This window comes from Capricornis sumatraensis, chromosome 1, assembly GCF_032405125.1.
Source record: "Capricornis sumatraensis isolate serow.1 chromosome 1, serow.2, whole genome shotgun sequence".
In the NCBI taxonomy this organism is placed as follows: Eukaryota; Metazoa; Chordata; class Mammalia; order Artiodactyla; family Bovidae; genus Capricornis; species Capricornis sumatraensis.
The window spans coordinates 68,654,635-68,668,365 of NC_091069.1; the positions used below are offsets into that span (position 1 = coordinate 68,654,635).

At 40.1% G+C, this 13,731-nt stretch overlaps 1 protein-coding gene across 2 annotated transcripts in view; it reads left to right on the forward strand.

Moving 5' to 3' along the window:
• Window positions 1-13,731, forward strand: part of CLHC1 (clathrin heavy chain linker domain containing 1) — a 34,666-nt gene that overhangs the window by 8,529 nt on the left and 12,406 nt on the right. For both annotated transcript variants that reach the window (XM_068981102.1, XM_068981109.1), the window contains 2 exons: window positions 1,389-1,495; window positions 7,157-7,331. In XM_068981102.1, the coding sequence (XP_068837203.1) occupies window positions 1,389-1,495; window positions 7,157-7,331 (282 nt within the window). The remainder of the gene's footprint in view (window positions 1-1,388; window positions 1,496-7,156; window positions 7,332-13,731) is intronic.

Consider the following 13,731-nt stretch of genomic DNA (forward strand, 5'->3'; position numbering starts at 1 on the left):
ACTGGACCACCAGGGAAGCCCAGGAACATCTTGAATCAGATTATCCAAGCCAATTTAGTCCTTCTTTTCCTCATTTGTATCCTATGACATATTAGGAAGGCATATTTCTCTCTAATATGTATTAAATTATTATATAGTATATAGTAAAGGCTTAAAGAGATCTGACTTTATTCTTTTTTTTCAATTTTTAAATTGGAGGATAATTGCTTTACAATGTTGGGTTGGTTTCTGCTATAAAACAGTGCGAATCAGCCATAAATATATATTTGTCCCTTCCCTCTTGAACCTCCTTCCCACCCCCATAAGACTTTATTCTTTAAGAGGTTAGTTCATAGACTATGAGGCCAATCTGTAATGAACATATGTAATATTCCTAGTCTTCTATGTTAAACGGTATTCTCTTGTTGATTTGCTTGTTGATATGATATAAAGAAGGAGAAGGCAATGGCAACCCACTCCAGTACTCTTGCCAGGAAAATCCCATGGACGGAGGAGCCTGGTAGGCTGCAGTCCACGGGGTTGCACAGAGCCGGACATGACTGAAGCAACTTAGCAGCAGTAGCAGCATGATATAAAGAAGGGGTAAAGATCATTTTGAGGGGCCCCAAAGCCTGGATTGTTTCCTCATACTCTATGCTTCTCTAAGTCTACCAGCTTCCGATATGAGAGAAAAACCCTGAGGATAAAAGTTTTATGTATTTTGCATAATATTATTTCAGTGTTTTTCCTCCTCTGAGGTTCCACATTCATTTGCAACACTCTTTAAATCCTGTTTGGCATGGTGTTATTAATAGTGAGGTTACGGGTTGAGCTGGAGACATTTTGCCCTAGGAAGAGGAGTAGAAGCTTAAGTTATCTGAACTATTATCTTTTCTTCTTTCATTTAGTCTCACATTCAGTTGGGAGTCTGGTTACTGGTGGAACAACTTTTGCTTCTGAATACCAAGGACTCCTCTTGATTTTCAGCTTTGGCAGCCTTTGAGTTCAATTAATATTTACCCTACATTGAGCCTCTAAGCAGATTGCCCTTCTTTCCCCTGGTTCCCCTTTTCTTCTGGAGATGATATGAGAGAAAAAAAAAAATCTGAGCTCATTATAAGTTCAGTGAAGTTCTTTCCATTTCCTATGGATTGTTCTAGGTACTGAAGAATAAGGTACATAATCAGGTTCAAGTCACCTGGCAGGTGAGAATCTTCTGAAGCTACAAAAAATAATATTAGGGAAGGGAGTGAAAGAATATTTTAGAGAGTGAATGGATCTAGTTATAGTTTATTAGAGGTGTTGTTTGTATTACTATACTACTATGTTTAATATATATTAGACATTTCTAATCAGTTTTCTTTACTTTTTTTTGTATACTATTATATAATGAAATGCAATGACTGTAGGTTCAATGAATTAATCTCACTTGGGGAATATGAAAAGGCAGTTTATTTTGCAGTGAATGGTCCTAGAAGAATTCTTCAGAACATTGGGACAGTGAACAAATTTAAGGGTAAGCATTTCTCTCTGAATCTTACATGTATATGCTAATTATACTTTTTTTTTCCCCCTGATAGAATGGGATGAATATTGAACTGGAAAATAAGATGCAGGCTCCAGCCCTATATCTATCATTTACTCAGTTTCCTTACCTATAAGATTAAGGAGTTTGATTAGGTTTTCCAAATTAAGTTATGAAATATTTCAAGTGTACAGAAAAGTATGAATAACAGCAAAGGTTGAGGGCAAGAGGAGAAGGGGGCAACAGAGGATGAGACGGTTGGATGGCATCACCGACTCAATGGATATGAGTTTGAGCAAACTCTGGGGAATAGCGAAGGACAGGAAAGCCTGGCGTGCTGCAATTCATGGGGTTACAAAGAATCAGAAACAGCTTAGCGACAACAATAACAATTCACTACCAAGCTTAAAAATGTGAATATTTTGTCAGGTTTGCTCCACTTCCTTTATTTATTTATTTAATTTTTGGTGCCGGAACCCAGGATCGAACCAGCTCCACTTCCTTTAAAAGCAGCTTTGTTGTAGCGAGTCAACATACATACAATAAACTGTACATTGTTAAAGTATAGAGTTTGTTAGGTTTTGACATATGTATCCTCCAAAAGTTCCCTCTTTGTCCTCAGTGATCCCTCTCTAAATCAAATCCCTTAACGATTATACAGTGGAAGTGACAGATAGATTCAAGGGATTTGATCTGATAGAGTGCCTGAAGGGCTATGGATGGAGGTTCGTGACATTGTACAGGAGGCAGTGATCAAGACTATCCCCAAGAAAAAGAAGTGCACAAAGGCAAAATGGTTGTCTGAGGCCTTACAAATGGCTGAGAAAAGACAAGAAGCTAAAGGCAAAGGAGAAAAGGAAAGGTATATCCATTTGAATGCAGAGTTCCAAAGAATAGCAAGGAGAGATAAGAAAACCTTTCTCAGTGATCAGTGCAAAGAAATAGAGGAAAACAACAGAATGGCTAAGACTAGAGATCTCTTCAAGAAAATTAGAGATACCAAGGGCATGTTTCATGCAAAGATGGGCACAATAAAGGACAGAAATGGTATGGACCTAACAGAAGCAGAAGATATTAAGAAGAGATGGCAAGAATACACAGAAGAACTATACAAAAGAGATCTTCATGACCCAGATAACCGCGATGGTGTGATCACTCACCTAGAGCCAGACATTCTGGAATGTGAAGTCAAGTGGGGCTTAGGAAGCTTCACTACGAACAAAGCTAGTGGAGGTGATGGAATCTTAGTTGAGCTATTTCAAATCCTAAAAGATGATGCTGTGAAAGTGCTGTACTCAGTATGCCAGCAGATTTGGAAAACTCAACAGTGGCCACAGAACTGGAAAAGGTCAATTTTCATTCTAGTCTCTAAGAAAGGCAATGCTAGAGAATGTTCAAACTACCGCACAATTGCACTCATCTTACACACTAGCAAATTAATGCTCAAAATTCTCCAAGCCAGGCTTTAACAGTACGTGAACCGTGAACTTCCAGATGTTCCAGCTGGATTTAGAAAAGGCAGAGGAGCCAGAGATCAAATTCCCAATATCTGTTGGATCATTGGAAAAGCAATAGAGTTTAAGAAAAACACCTACTTCTGCTTTATTGACTACGCCAAAACCTTTGACTTTATGGATCACAACAAACTGTGGAAAATTCTGAAAGAGGTGGGAATACCAGACCACCTGATCTGCCTCCTGAGAAATCTGTATGCAGGTCAAGAAGCAACAGGTAGAACTGGACATGGAACAACAGACTAGTTCCAAATTGAGAAAGGGGTAGGTCAAGGCAGTATATTGTCACCATGCTTATTTAACTTATATGCAGAGTATATCATGGGAAATGCCGGGCTGGATGAAACACAAGCTGGAAACAAGATTGCCGGGAGAAATATCAATAATCTCAGATATGCAGATGATACCACCCTTATGGTAGAAAGTGAAGAAGAACTAAAGAGCCTCTTGATGAAAGAGGAGAGTGCAAAATCTGGCTTAATACTCAACATTCAAAAAATTAAGATCATGGCATCCGGTACCATCACTTCATGGCATACAGAAAGCTAGTTCAGTTCAGTTCAGTTGCTCAGTCGTGTCCGACTGTTTGCGACCCCATGAATCGCAGCACACCAGGCCTCCCTGTCCATCACCAACTCCCGGAGTTCACTCAGACTCACGTCCATTGAGTCAGTGATGCCATCCAGCCATCTCATCCTCTGTCATCCCCTTCTCCTGCCCCCAATCCCTCCCAGCATCAGAGTCTTTTCCAATGAGTCAACTCTTCGCATGAGGTGGCCAAAATACTGGAGTTTCAGCTTTAGCATCATTCCTTCCAAAGAAATCCCAGGCTGATCTCCTTCAGAATGGACTGGTTGGATCTCCTTGCAGTCCAAGGGACTCTCAAGAGTCTTCTCCCACACCACAGTTCAAAAGCATCAATTCTTCCGTGCTCAGCCTTCTTCACAGTCCAACTCTCACATTCATACATGACTACTGGAAAAGCCATAGCCTTGACTAGATGGAACTTAGTCGGCAAAGTAATGTCTCTGCTTTTGAATATGCTACCTAGGTTGGTCATAACTTTTCTTCCAAGGAGTAAGCGTCTTTTAATTTCATGGCTGCAATCACCATCTGCAGTGATTTTGGAAGAAATGAACTGTAGTGTTGGAGAATACTCTTGAGAGTCCCTTGGACTGCAAGGAGATCCAGCCTGTCCATCCTAAAGGAAATCAGTCCTGAATATTCATTGGAAGGACTGATGCTGAAGCTGAAACTCCAATACTGTGGCCACCTGTTGCCCAAAACTGACTCATTGGAAAAAACCCTGATGCTGGGAAAGATTGAAGGTGGGAGGAGAAGGGACGACAGAGGATGAGATGGTTGGATGGCATCACCGACTAAATGGACATGAGTTTGAGCATGCTCCAGGAGTTCGTGAAGGACAGGGAAGCCTGGTGTTCTGCAGTCCATGGGGTCTCAAAGAGTCGGACATGACTGAGTGACTGAACTGAACTGATCCCTCTTTCCCACTACTCCCCTTCCTGCCACTGGTCTCCCTCACATGGCTTCTCTCCAGCCCCCAGGCAACTACTTACCTGCTATCTATCACCAAAGAGTAGTTTTCATTTACTAGAATTTCATATAAATGAATTATAATGTAGGTATCCTTTTTTTTTTTAATCTACTAAACCCCAAACAGGAACTGCTTATCTAACTGGAATAACCAGTCTTGGTTCAATTCTTTACAAGAGACTTCTAATATTCCTAGAAATAAGTTGTTCTAATGCTCAATTTTAAAATTACTTGTTACACAGTATGCCACAAACCATAATCTGAAATCACAGAGCAACATAAAAATAAAGACTGAAAAACAAAAAACAAAACCAAAAAGTATAAGTGTAAAATTCTTTTGTTTATGTTTTCAAGTTTATTTCAGAAACAGTGAGAAAATTAATTTCTGCTGTTTTTTTATAGGCACCCAGTATGTGGTGATTTGTTACAGGAACTCTAGGAAACTAATACAGTGTATGTATGTGCAGTGTATGGGGGGTGCATATAGCTTCCACAAATGCTTCCAGAGATGTTCATCTTGCTCATTTCACTCCACACTGGGGACCTTTCCTGCCATACTACATAAGTATGCAGTTATCTTTGGAGATGGCTAATGTAATAGTATTCATGCACTCTCCAAATTCAGCTGAAAATAGAGGCTACTAATTTACTGTTTCCTTGGGCAGGAGAAATTGTCTTGAAGTTATTGACAGCCTTTTTACGGTGGTGGTCCACTGTTGTTTTTCTCCACTTTTGCCCTATTCTATAAGACAGCCAAATGCACTACAAAAAATTTAGTAGGTATGCTTTTTTGACTGATTTCTTGCACTGAGCATAATTATTTTGGAATTCATCCATGTTACTGCATCTGTCAATAATTTATTCTTTTTCATTGGTGAGTAGTGCTCTATTCTGTGAATAGAAATGCTTTATCAGATATTTTCTACCAATTTGTGGCTTGTCTTTTCATTTTCGTAACAGTGTCTTTCTAAGAGTAGAAGTCATTCATTATGTTGAAATCTAATTTATGATTTTTTTTATAGATTGAGAATTTAGTATAGTACCTAAGAAATCTATGTCTACTCTGCAGAGATTTTTCTTCTATTTTTCCCCCTAAGGATTTTATAATTTTAGGTTTACAGTTAGGTCTGTGATCCAGTTTGGGTTAATTTTTATATGTGATGTGAGGTATGAGTTAAGGTTTTTCTTTTCAAAGTTTATTTTTGCTGATAGCTATCTAGTTACTCCAGGATAATTTATTTAAAAAGACTTTGTCCACTCGTTTACCTTTGTAACTTTGTGACAATCAACTGATTGTCTATTCTGTTCATTGATCTGTTTATCTTGAAGCTTGTACTACACTGTTTTGATTAATGTAACTTTATAGTAAGTCTTGAAATTAGATTGTGTTAGTCTTCAAACTCTGTTCTTCTTTATCAAATTTGGTTTGGCTATTTTAGGTCTTTTATATTTCTGTTTAAATTTTTGAAGTCAGCTTGTAAATTTCTTAGAAAAAAAAAAAGATCTACTAGGAATTGCATTGAATTTATAATACAACATGGGGAGAATAGACAGTGAACAATACTGAATTTTATGACCCAATGAACCCATAAACGTGTTCTCTCTCTCCATTTTTGTTTTTAGGGTTTAAAAAAAAATTAGCAGTGTTTTATAGGTTATAGTGTTCTGTTTTGTGTGTGTGTGTGTGTTTTTTTAACATTGAAATGTTCGATTTTTACTCAGAAATTTTGAGACATCTTGCAAGTAACCAGGAACTCTTTCTTTGGATGTGCTTTCAACTTAGTATAAGTTAAAAGTGATAAAAATTTTTAAGTGATATTGGTATAGTCCTGAGTTTCTTTCTCTTCTCCCTTTGTCTTAGTCTACTCAAATTATGGATTGCAAGTTTCAGTAAAAATCAGTGCTTGCAATTAATGCTTAAATAGTGAGACTATTTAATAGTGAGACTTTCAGTGAGACTGAAAAACAGCCAACTTTTATTCGTTTACTAGGTATGTGGGTCTTACTCTAAGAAATTCACCAAAACTAGATTGGTGATAACTTACTGAGTGTTTCGTAGAATCACAAAATATTAAGTAAGACATTAAGTGAGATCCTAGTTCTCTGACCAGGGATTGAACCTGGGCCCACAGCAGTGAAAGCACTAAGACCTAACCACTGGACCACCAGGGAATTCCCATCTTTCACCTCCTTCTGGAGGCTCTGAATAGATTTCCATTCCATGCTGCTCTCATAACATTTAGGTCAGCAATCTTTGGCATTCCTTGACTTGTAGACCCGTCTTTCTAATCTCTGCCTTGGTTTTCACATAGCATATGCTATTTAGTCATTGTTGTTGTTCAGGTGCTAAGTCATATCCAACTCTTTGAAACCCCATGGACTGCAGCACAACTGACTTCCCTGTCCATTATCCAAAATATAAAGTTTAATCCACAAGCATTAGTTAAAAATTACAAATGTTAATATATAACTTTGGTTTAAAATTTTTAGAAAATGATATGAGATGAAAATAAGAATGTGAAGTAAGAAAAAGTAAATTATTACTTAAAAGTATTTGACCGAAAACCTTTTCTTCTCTTTGTAGCTATTGGAAAAATTAGAGGAAAACCTTCCCCATTACTCTTATTTTTTGAGGCTGTCTTTAGCATAAGTCATGCTTTTAGACATCCTGTTGATGCAGGGCTAACTCTGGAAGGAATCAAGTGTGGATTGTCTGAAAAACGTTTAGATTTAGTCATCAACTGGGTCACCCAAGAAAGGTAAGCAAAGTTATGCTTTTAACTTAATTTTGAAATTTGCTTGATAAAGCATTTATCAAGCATTTGCTTGATAAAACATAAAAAGTTCTCAAAATTTTAATGGTTTTCTTGTCAGTACATTATTTGAGCATTTATTTCAGATCTCTATTGCAATTTATCCAAAAGTATTTACTAAGCATTCATGGATGAAGTAATAGGGCCTAGTCACAATGAGCTCAGGTCAGGAGTTGCCTCAAGGCAATTGACAAGATGATTTGTGACCAGTTATTGGAGCATGGAAGTTGATCAGTAAGGACAGAGAAGGGTTGATCAGTATCATGCTGCTCAGAGGGATAACTTTATTTCAGACAGGCTATGGATACATGTAAAGGATAAGCCCAGGAGAAAACTTAAAAGCAGGAGGGACGTGAACCAAGGTAACATTTAAAAGAACATACAAACCAGCAAGCACAGGCAGGAGGTGGCTTCTTGGAGTTGAGTCTTGGCACAAATTGGCAGACTTGTACCAGGGTTGCCTTGGATTGGGTTCCCTGGAACCAAGGCCTAAGACGGGAATTTGGGTGTTCATGAAGGACGGCTTCTCAAGAAAAACCTGTAAGGGACTGAGTGAAGCAGAATAGGGAAATGGAAAGAGCCAAGCAAGGATGTGACCTCAGGTAAGTATTGACCTTATTTACAGAGGGATGCCTCTGAGGCATAAAGCACATCACAGAGCTGTTCCCACTTGACGGAAGGGGCCAGGCTTCCATGCTTCTCCGTCAGTCAGTCAAGGGCTGTGGGCTGCCTGGATAGGGTAGGAATACATAACTTTCTGGGCATAGCGGCTCCCACTAGCCCTGGGTAATCCCTTATGGAAGGCAAGCACGTGTGAGCCACTGGGAGCCAATACCTAGAGCAGTTGGGGAAGGGTATGCTGACTCAGTAAGGAGGATTTGGGCAAGACACCAAAACAGCATCTGCCTTAGTCAACCATTTGCATAATACAGATCTCTCTGCTTTTCACGTTAAGTTCACTCCATCCAGGCACAGCTCCTCTAGGATTCTGTGGTCATGATTCTCAGGGAAACTTATAAGAGGAAGGTGAGCAGGATGAATTATAACCCTTGTTACTAAGTCCTAGGGCTGTAATTTGCTTTTTTACAGCTTTATTGAGATATAGTTTATATATAATAACCTATATGTATTTAAAGTGTACCATTTGATGAGTTGTTTAAAAACAGCATTATGGAGATATAATTGATACACAGTAGGCTGCACATATTTAGGTGTGTAATTTGACAAGTATTGACATATATATTGTTGTTTAGTTGCTCCGTTGTGTCTGGCTTTGTGATCTCATGGACTGTAGCCCGCCAGGCTCCTCTGTCCATGGGATTTCCCAGGCAAGAATACTAGAGTGAGTTGCCATTTTCTTCTCTAGGGGATCTTCCCAACGTAGGGATCAAACCTGAGTCTCCTGCATTGCAGGCAGATTCTTTACTGCTGAGCCACCAGAGAAACCCTGTTTTGTCATATGCATGCATCCTAGAAATTATCAGCACAATCAAGGTGCTAAATATATCCACGACTCTCAAATGTTTCCTTATGTCTCTTTGTGATGCCTCTTCTTTCCTTCTACCACCTCATTCTACCCTCCTCCCCATCTCTAGATAACCACTGATCTACTTTATATTATCCTACTTTCATTTTCATTTCCTAAAATTTTATATATATATATATATTTTGGAATCACACATGGTATATTCTTTTTTTACTTTGGTCTGACTTCTTTCACTTATAATTACTTTGAGATTCATCCATATTAATTGATAACTGATTATTTTTCTTCTCTATCACCCATTTTAGAGTCTTCTTACTTACATTTCTTTTGATCTTGATGGCTTGTCTGGTAGAATGACTGTGATTACCATGCCTTTATCAAACCATGGTTTGTTTTTTTTTAATTATTTTATGTTGGAGTATAACTGATTAACAATGTTGTGTTAGTTTCAGGTGTACAGCAAAGTGATTCAGCTATACATATACATGAATCTATTCTTTTTCAAGTTGTTTTCTCATTTAGAAACCATGGTTCTTGATTTACCAACTAACTGTGTTCAGTTGGCATGGGACTACCCAGAGATATAATAGTAGATCGTCTGTCACTTGTAACAGACAACATTTGTATAACAAATGTATAACATTTGAAATACAGCTATTTGGTTGTGCTAAAGATGAAGTATTTATCCATGGAGTATCAAAGACTGTATAAGTAGAAATGTTCATCATGAATCTATCTGTATTCTGACAGACTCACCAAGTCATAAGGTCGGAGGGGCTCAGAAGTTCAGTTCAATTCAGTCGCTCAGTCGTGTCCGACTCTTTGCAACCCCATGAATCGCAGCACACCAGTCCTCCCTGTCCATCACCATCTCCCGGAGTTCACTCAGACTCACGTCCATCGAGTCCGTGATGCCATCCAGCCATTACATCCTTGGCAATCCCCTTCTCCTCCTGCCCCCAATCGCTCCCAGCATCAAAGTCTTTTCCAGTGAGTCAACTCTTCGCATGAGGTGGCCAAAGTACTGGAGTTTCAGCTTTAGCATCATTGCTTCCAAAGAAGTCCCAGGGCTGATCTCCTTCAGAATGGACTGGTTGGATCTCCTTGCAGTCCAAGGGACTCTCAAGAGTCTTCTCCCACACCACAGTTCAAACGCATCAATTCTTCAGCACTCAGCCTTCTTCACAGTCCAACTCTCACATCCATACATGACCACTGGAAAAACCATAGCCTTGACTAGACGGGCCTTAGTCGGCAAAGTAATGTCTCTGCTTTTGAATATACTATCTAGGTTGGTCATAACTTTTCTTCCAAGGAGTAAGCATCTTTTAATTTCATGGCTACAGTCACCATCTGCAGTGATTTTGGAGCCCCCAAAATAAAGTCTGACACTGTTTCTACTGTTTCCCCATCTATTTCCCATGGAGTGATGGGACTAGATGCCATGATCTTCATTTTCTGAATGTTGAACTTTAAGCCAACTTTTTCCCTCTCCTCTTTCACTTTCATCAAGAGGATCTTTAGCTCTTCTTCACTTTCTGCCATAAGGGTGGTGTCATCTGCATATCTGAGGTGATTGATATTTCTCCTGGCAATCTTCATTCCAGCTTGTGTTTCTTCCAGTCCAGCATTTCTCATGATGTACTCTGTATGAAAGTTAAATAAGCAGGGTGACAATATACAGCCTTGATGTACTCCTTTTCCTATTTGTAACCAGTCTGTTCTTCCATGTCCAGTTCTAACTGTTGCTTCCTGACCTGCATACAGATTTCTCAAGAGGCAGGTTAGGTGGTCTGGTATTCCCATCTCTTTCAGAATTTTCCACAGATTCTTGTGATCCACACAGTCAAAGGCTTTGGCATAGTCAATAAAGCAGAAATAGATGTTTTTCTGGAGTTCTCTTGCTTTTTCCATGATCCAGCGGATGTTGGCAATTTGATCTCTTGTTCCTCTGCCTTTTCTAAATCCAGCTTGAACATCAGGGAGTTCACGGTTCACGTATTGCTGAAGCCTGGCTTGCAGAATTTTGAGCATTACTTTACTAGCATGTGAGATGAGTGCAATTGTGCGGTAGTTTGAACATTCTTTGGCATTGCCTTTCTTTGGAATTGGAATGAAAAGTGAACTTTTCCAATCCTGTGGCCACTCCTGAGTTTTGCGAATTTGCTGGCATATTGAGTGCAGCACTTTCACAGCATCATCTTTCAGGATTTGAAACAGCTCCACTGGAATTCCATCACCTCCACTAGCTTTGTTCGTAGTGATGCTTTCTAAGGCCCACTTGACTTCACATTCCAAGATGTCTGGCTCTGGATTAGTGATCACATCATCATGATTATCTGGGTCGTGAAGATCTTTTTTGTACAGTTCTTCCATGTATTCTTGCCACCTCTTCTTAACATCTTCTGCTTCTGTTAGGTCCATACCATTTCTGTCCTTTATCGAGCCCATCTTTGCATGAAATGTTCCCTTGGTATCTCTAATTTTCTTGACGTGATCTCTAGTCTTTCCCATTCTGTTGTTTCCCTCTATTTCTTTGCATTGATCATTGAGGAAGGCTTTCTTATCTCTTCTTGCTGTTCTTTGGAACTCTGCATTCAGATGCTTATATCTTTCCTTTTCTCCTTTGCTTTTTGCTTCTCTTCTTTTCACAGCTATTTGTAAGGCCTCCCGAGACAGCCATTTTGCTTTTTTGCATTTCTTTTCCATGGGGATGGTCTTAATCCCTGTCTCCTGTACAATGTCACAAACCTCATTCCATAGTTCATCAGACACTCTATCTATCAGATCTAGGCCCTTAAATCTATTTCTAACTTCTACTCTATAATCATAAGGGATTTGATTTAGGTCATACCTGAATGGTGTAGCGGTTTTCCCTATTTTCTGCAATTTGAGTCTGAATTTGGTAATAAGGAGTTCATGATCTGAGCCACAGTCAGCTCCTGGTCTTGTTTTTGTTGACTGTATAGAGCTTCTCCATCTTTGGCTGCAAAGAATATAATCAGTCTGATTTCGGTGTTGACCATCTGGTGATGTCCATGTGTAGAATCTTCTCTTGTGTTGTTGGAAAAGGGTGTTTGCTATGACCAGTGCATTTTCTTGGCAAAACTCTATTAGTCTTTGCCCTGCTTCATTCCACATTCCAAGGCCAAATTTACCTGTTACTCCAGGTGTTTCTTGACTTCCTACTTTTGCATTCCAGTCCCCTGTAATGAAAAGGACATCTTTTTTGGGTGTTAGTTCTAAAAGGTCTTGTAGGTCTTCATAAAACCGTTCAACTTCAGTTTCTTCAGCGTTACTGGTTGGGGCATAGACTTGGATAACTGTGATATTGAATGGTTTGCCTTGGAGATGAACAGAGATCATTCTGTCATTTTTGAGATTCCATCCAAGTACTGCATATTGGACTCTTTTGTTGACCATGATGGCTACTCCATTTCTTCTAAGGGATTCCTGCCCGCAGTAGTAGATATAATGATCATCTGAGTTAAATTCACCCATTCCAGTCCATTTTAGTTCGCTGATTCCTAGAATGTCGACATTCACCCTTTCCATCTCTTGTTGACCACTTCCAATTTGCCTTGATTCATGGACCTGACATTCCACGTTCCTATTCATTATTGCTCTTTACAGCATCGGATCTTGCTTCTATCACGAGTCACATCCATAACTGTGTATTGTTTTTGCTTTGGCTCCATCCCTTCATTCTTTCTGGAGTTATTTCTCCACTGATCTCCAGTAGCATATTGGGCACCTAATGACCTGGGGAGTTCCTCTTTTGGTATCCTATCTTTTTGCCTTTTCATACTGTTCATGGGGTTCTCAAGGGAAGAATACTGAAGTGGTTTGCCATTCCCTTGTCCAGTAGACCACATTCTGTCAGACCTCTCCACCATGACCCGCCCGTCTTGGGTTGCCCCGCAGGCATGGCTTGGTTTCATTGAGTTAGACAGGCTGTGGTCCTAGTGTGATTAGATTGACTAGTTTTCTGTGAGTATGGTTTCAGTGTGTCTGCCCTCTGATGCCCTCTTGCAACACCTACCATCTTACTTGGGTTTCTCTTACCTTGGGCGTGGGTTATCTCTTCACGGCTGCTCCAGCAAAGCACAGCCACTGCTCCTTACCTTGGGCGAGGGGTATCTCCTTACTGCCACTGTTCCTGACCTTCAACATGGGATAGCTCCTCTAGGCCCTCCTGTGCCACTCCTCGGGTTGCTCCTCCCAGCCGCCGGCCCTGGCCTCGGGCTCAGAAGAGTCCATCCAAAATCAAGTATGACCAAGATCATGCTCAGTCAGGCCCAGAGCACACAAGTAAGCTCCATGAGTAAGTGGCCCAGACCCCATGTCAATTCCCACGGTCTTACTGGTACTGATACTACTTCAACAGCTTGTAACTAAGGGCTCATGCAAGTGTGGGGTTACCTAAGATAAGCAGAAAGGAGAAGGAAAAAAACCTGAACTTTGTTCCTGGAAGGTTAAGATGGTGTCTGGGTGATGCCCCAGGTAAATAGCAAGGAGGGAACACAGCTCCACCCATCAGGAAAACTGGATTAAAGATTTACCGAGCATGGCCCCACCCATGGGAACAAGACCCCAGTATCCCTCTCAGTCAGTCTATCCCATCAGGAAGCTTTGGTAAGCCTCTTATCCTTCTCCATCAGAAGGCAGACAGAATGAAAACCACAGTCACTGAAAACCAATCTGATCACATGGACCACAGCCTTGTCTAACTCAGTGAAACTATGAGCCATACCAGGTAGGGCCACCCGATATGGACATGTCATGGTGGAGAGTTCTGACTCTAAAATGTGGTCCACTGGAGAAGGGAATGGCAAACCACTTCAGTATTCCTGCCTTGAG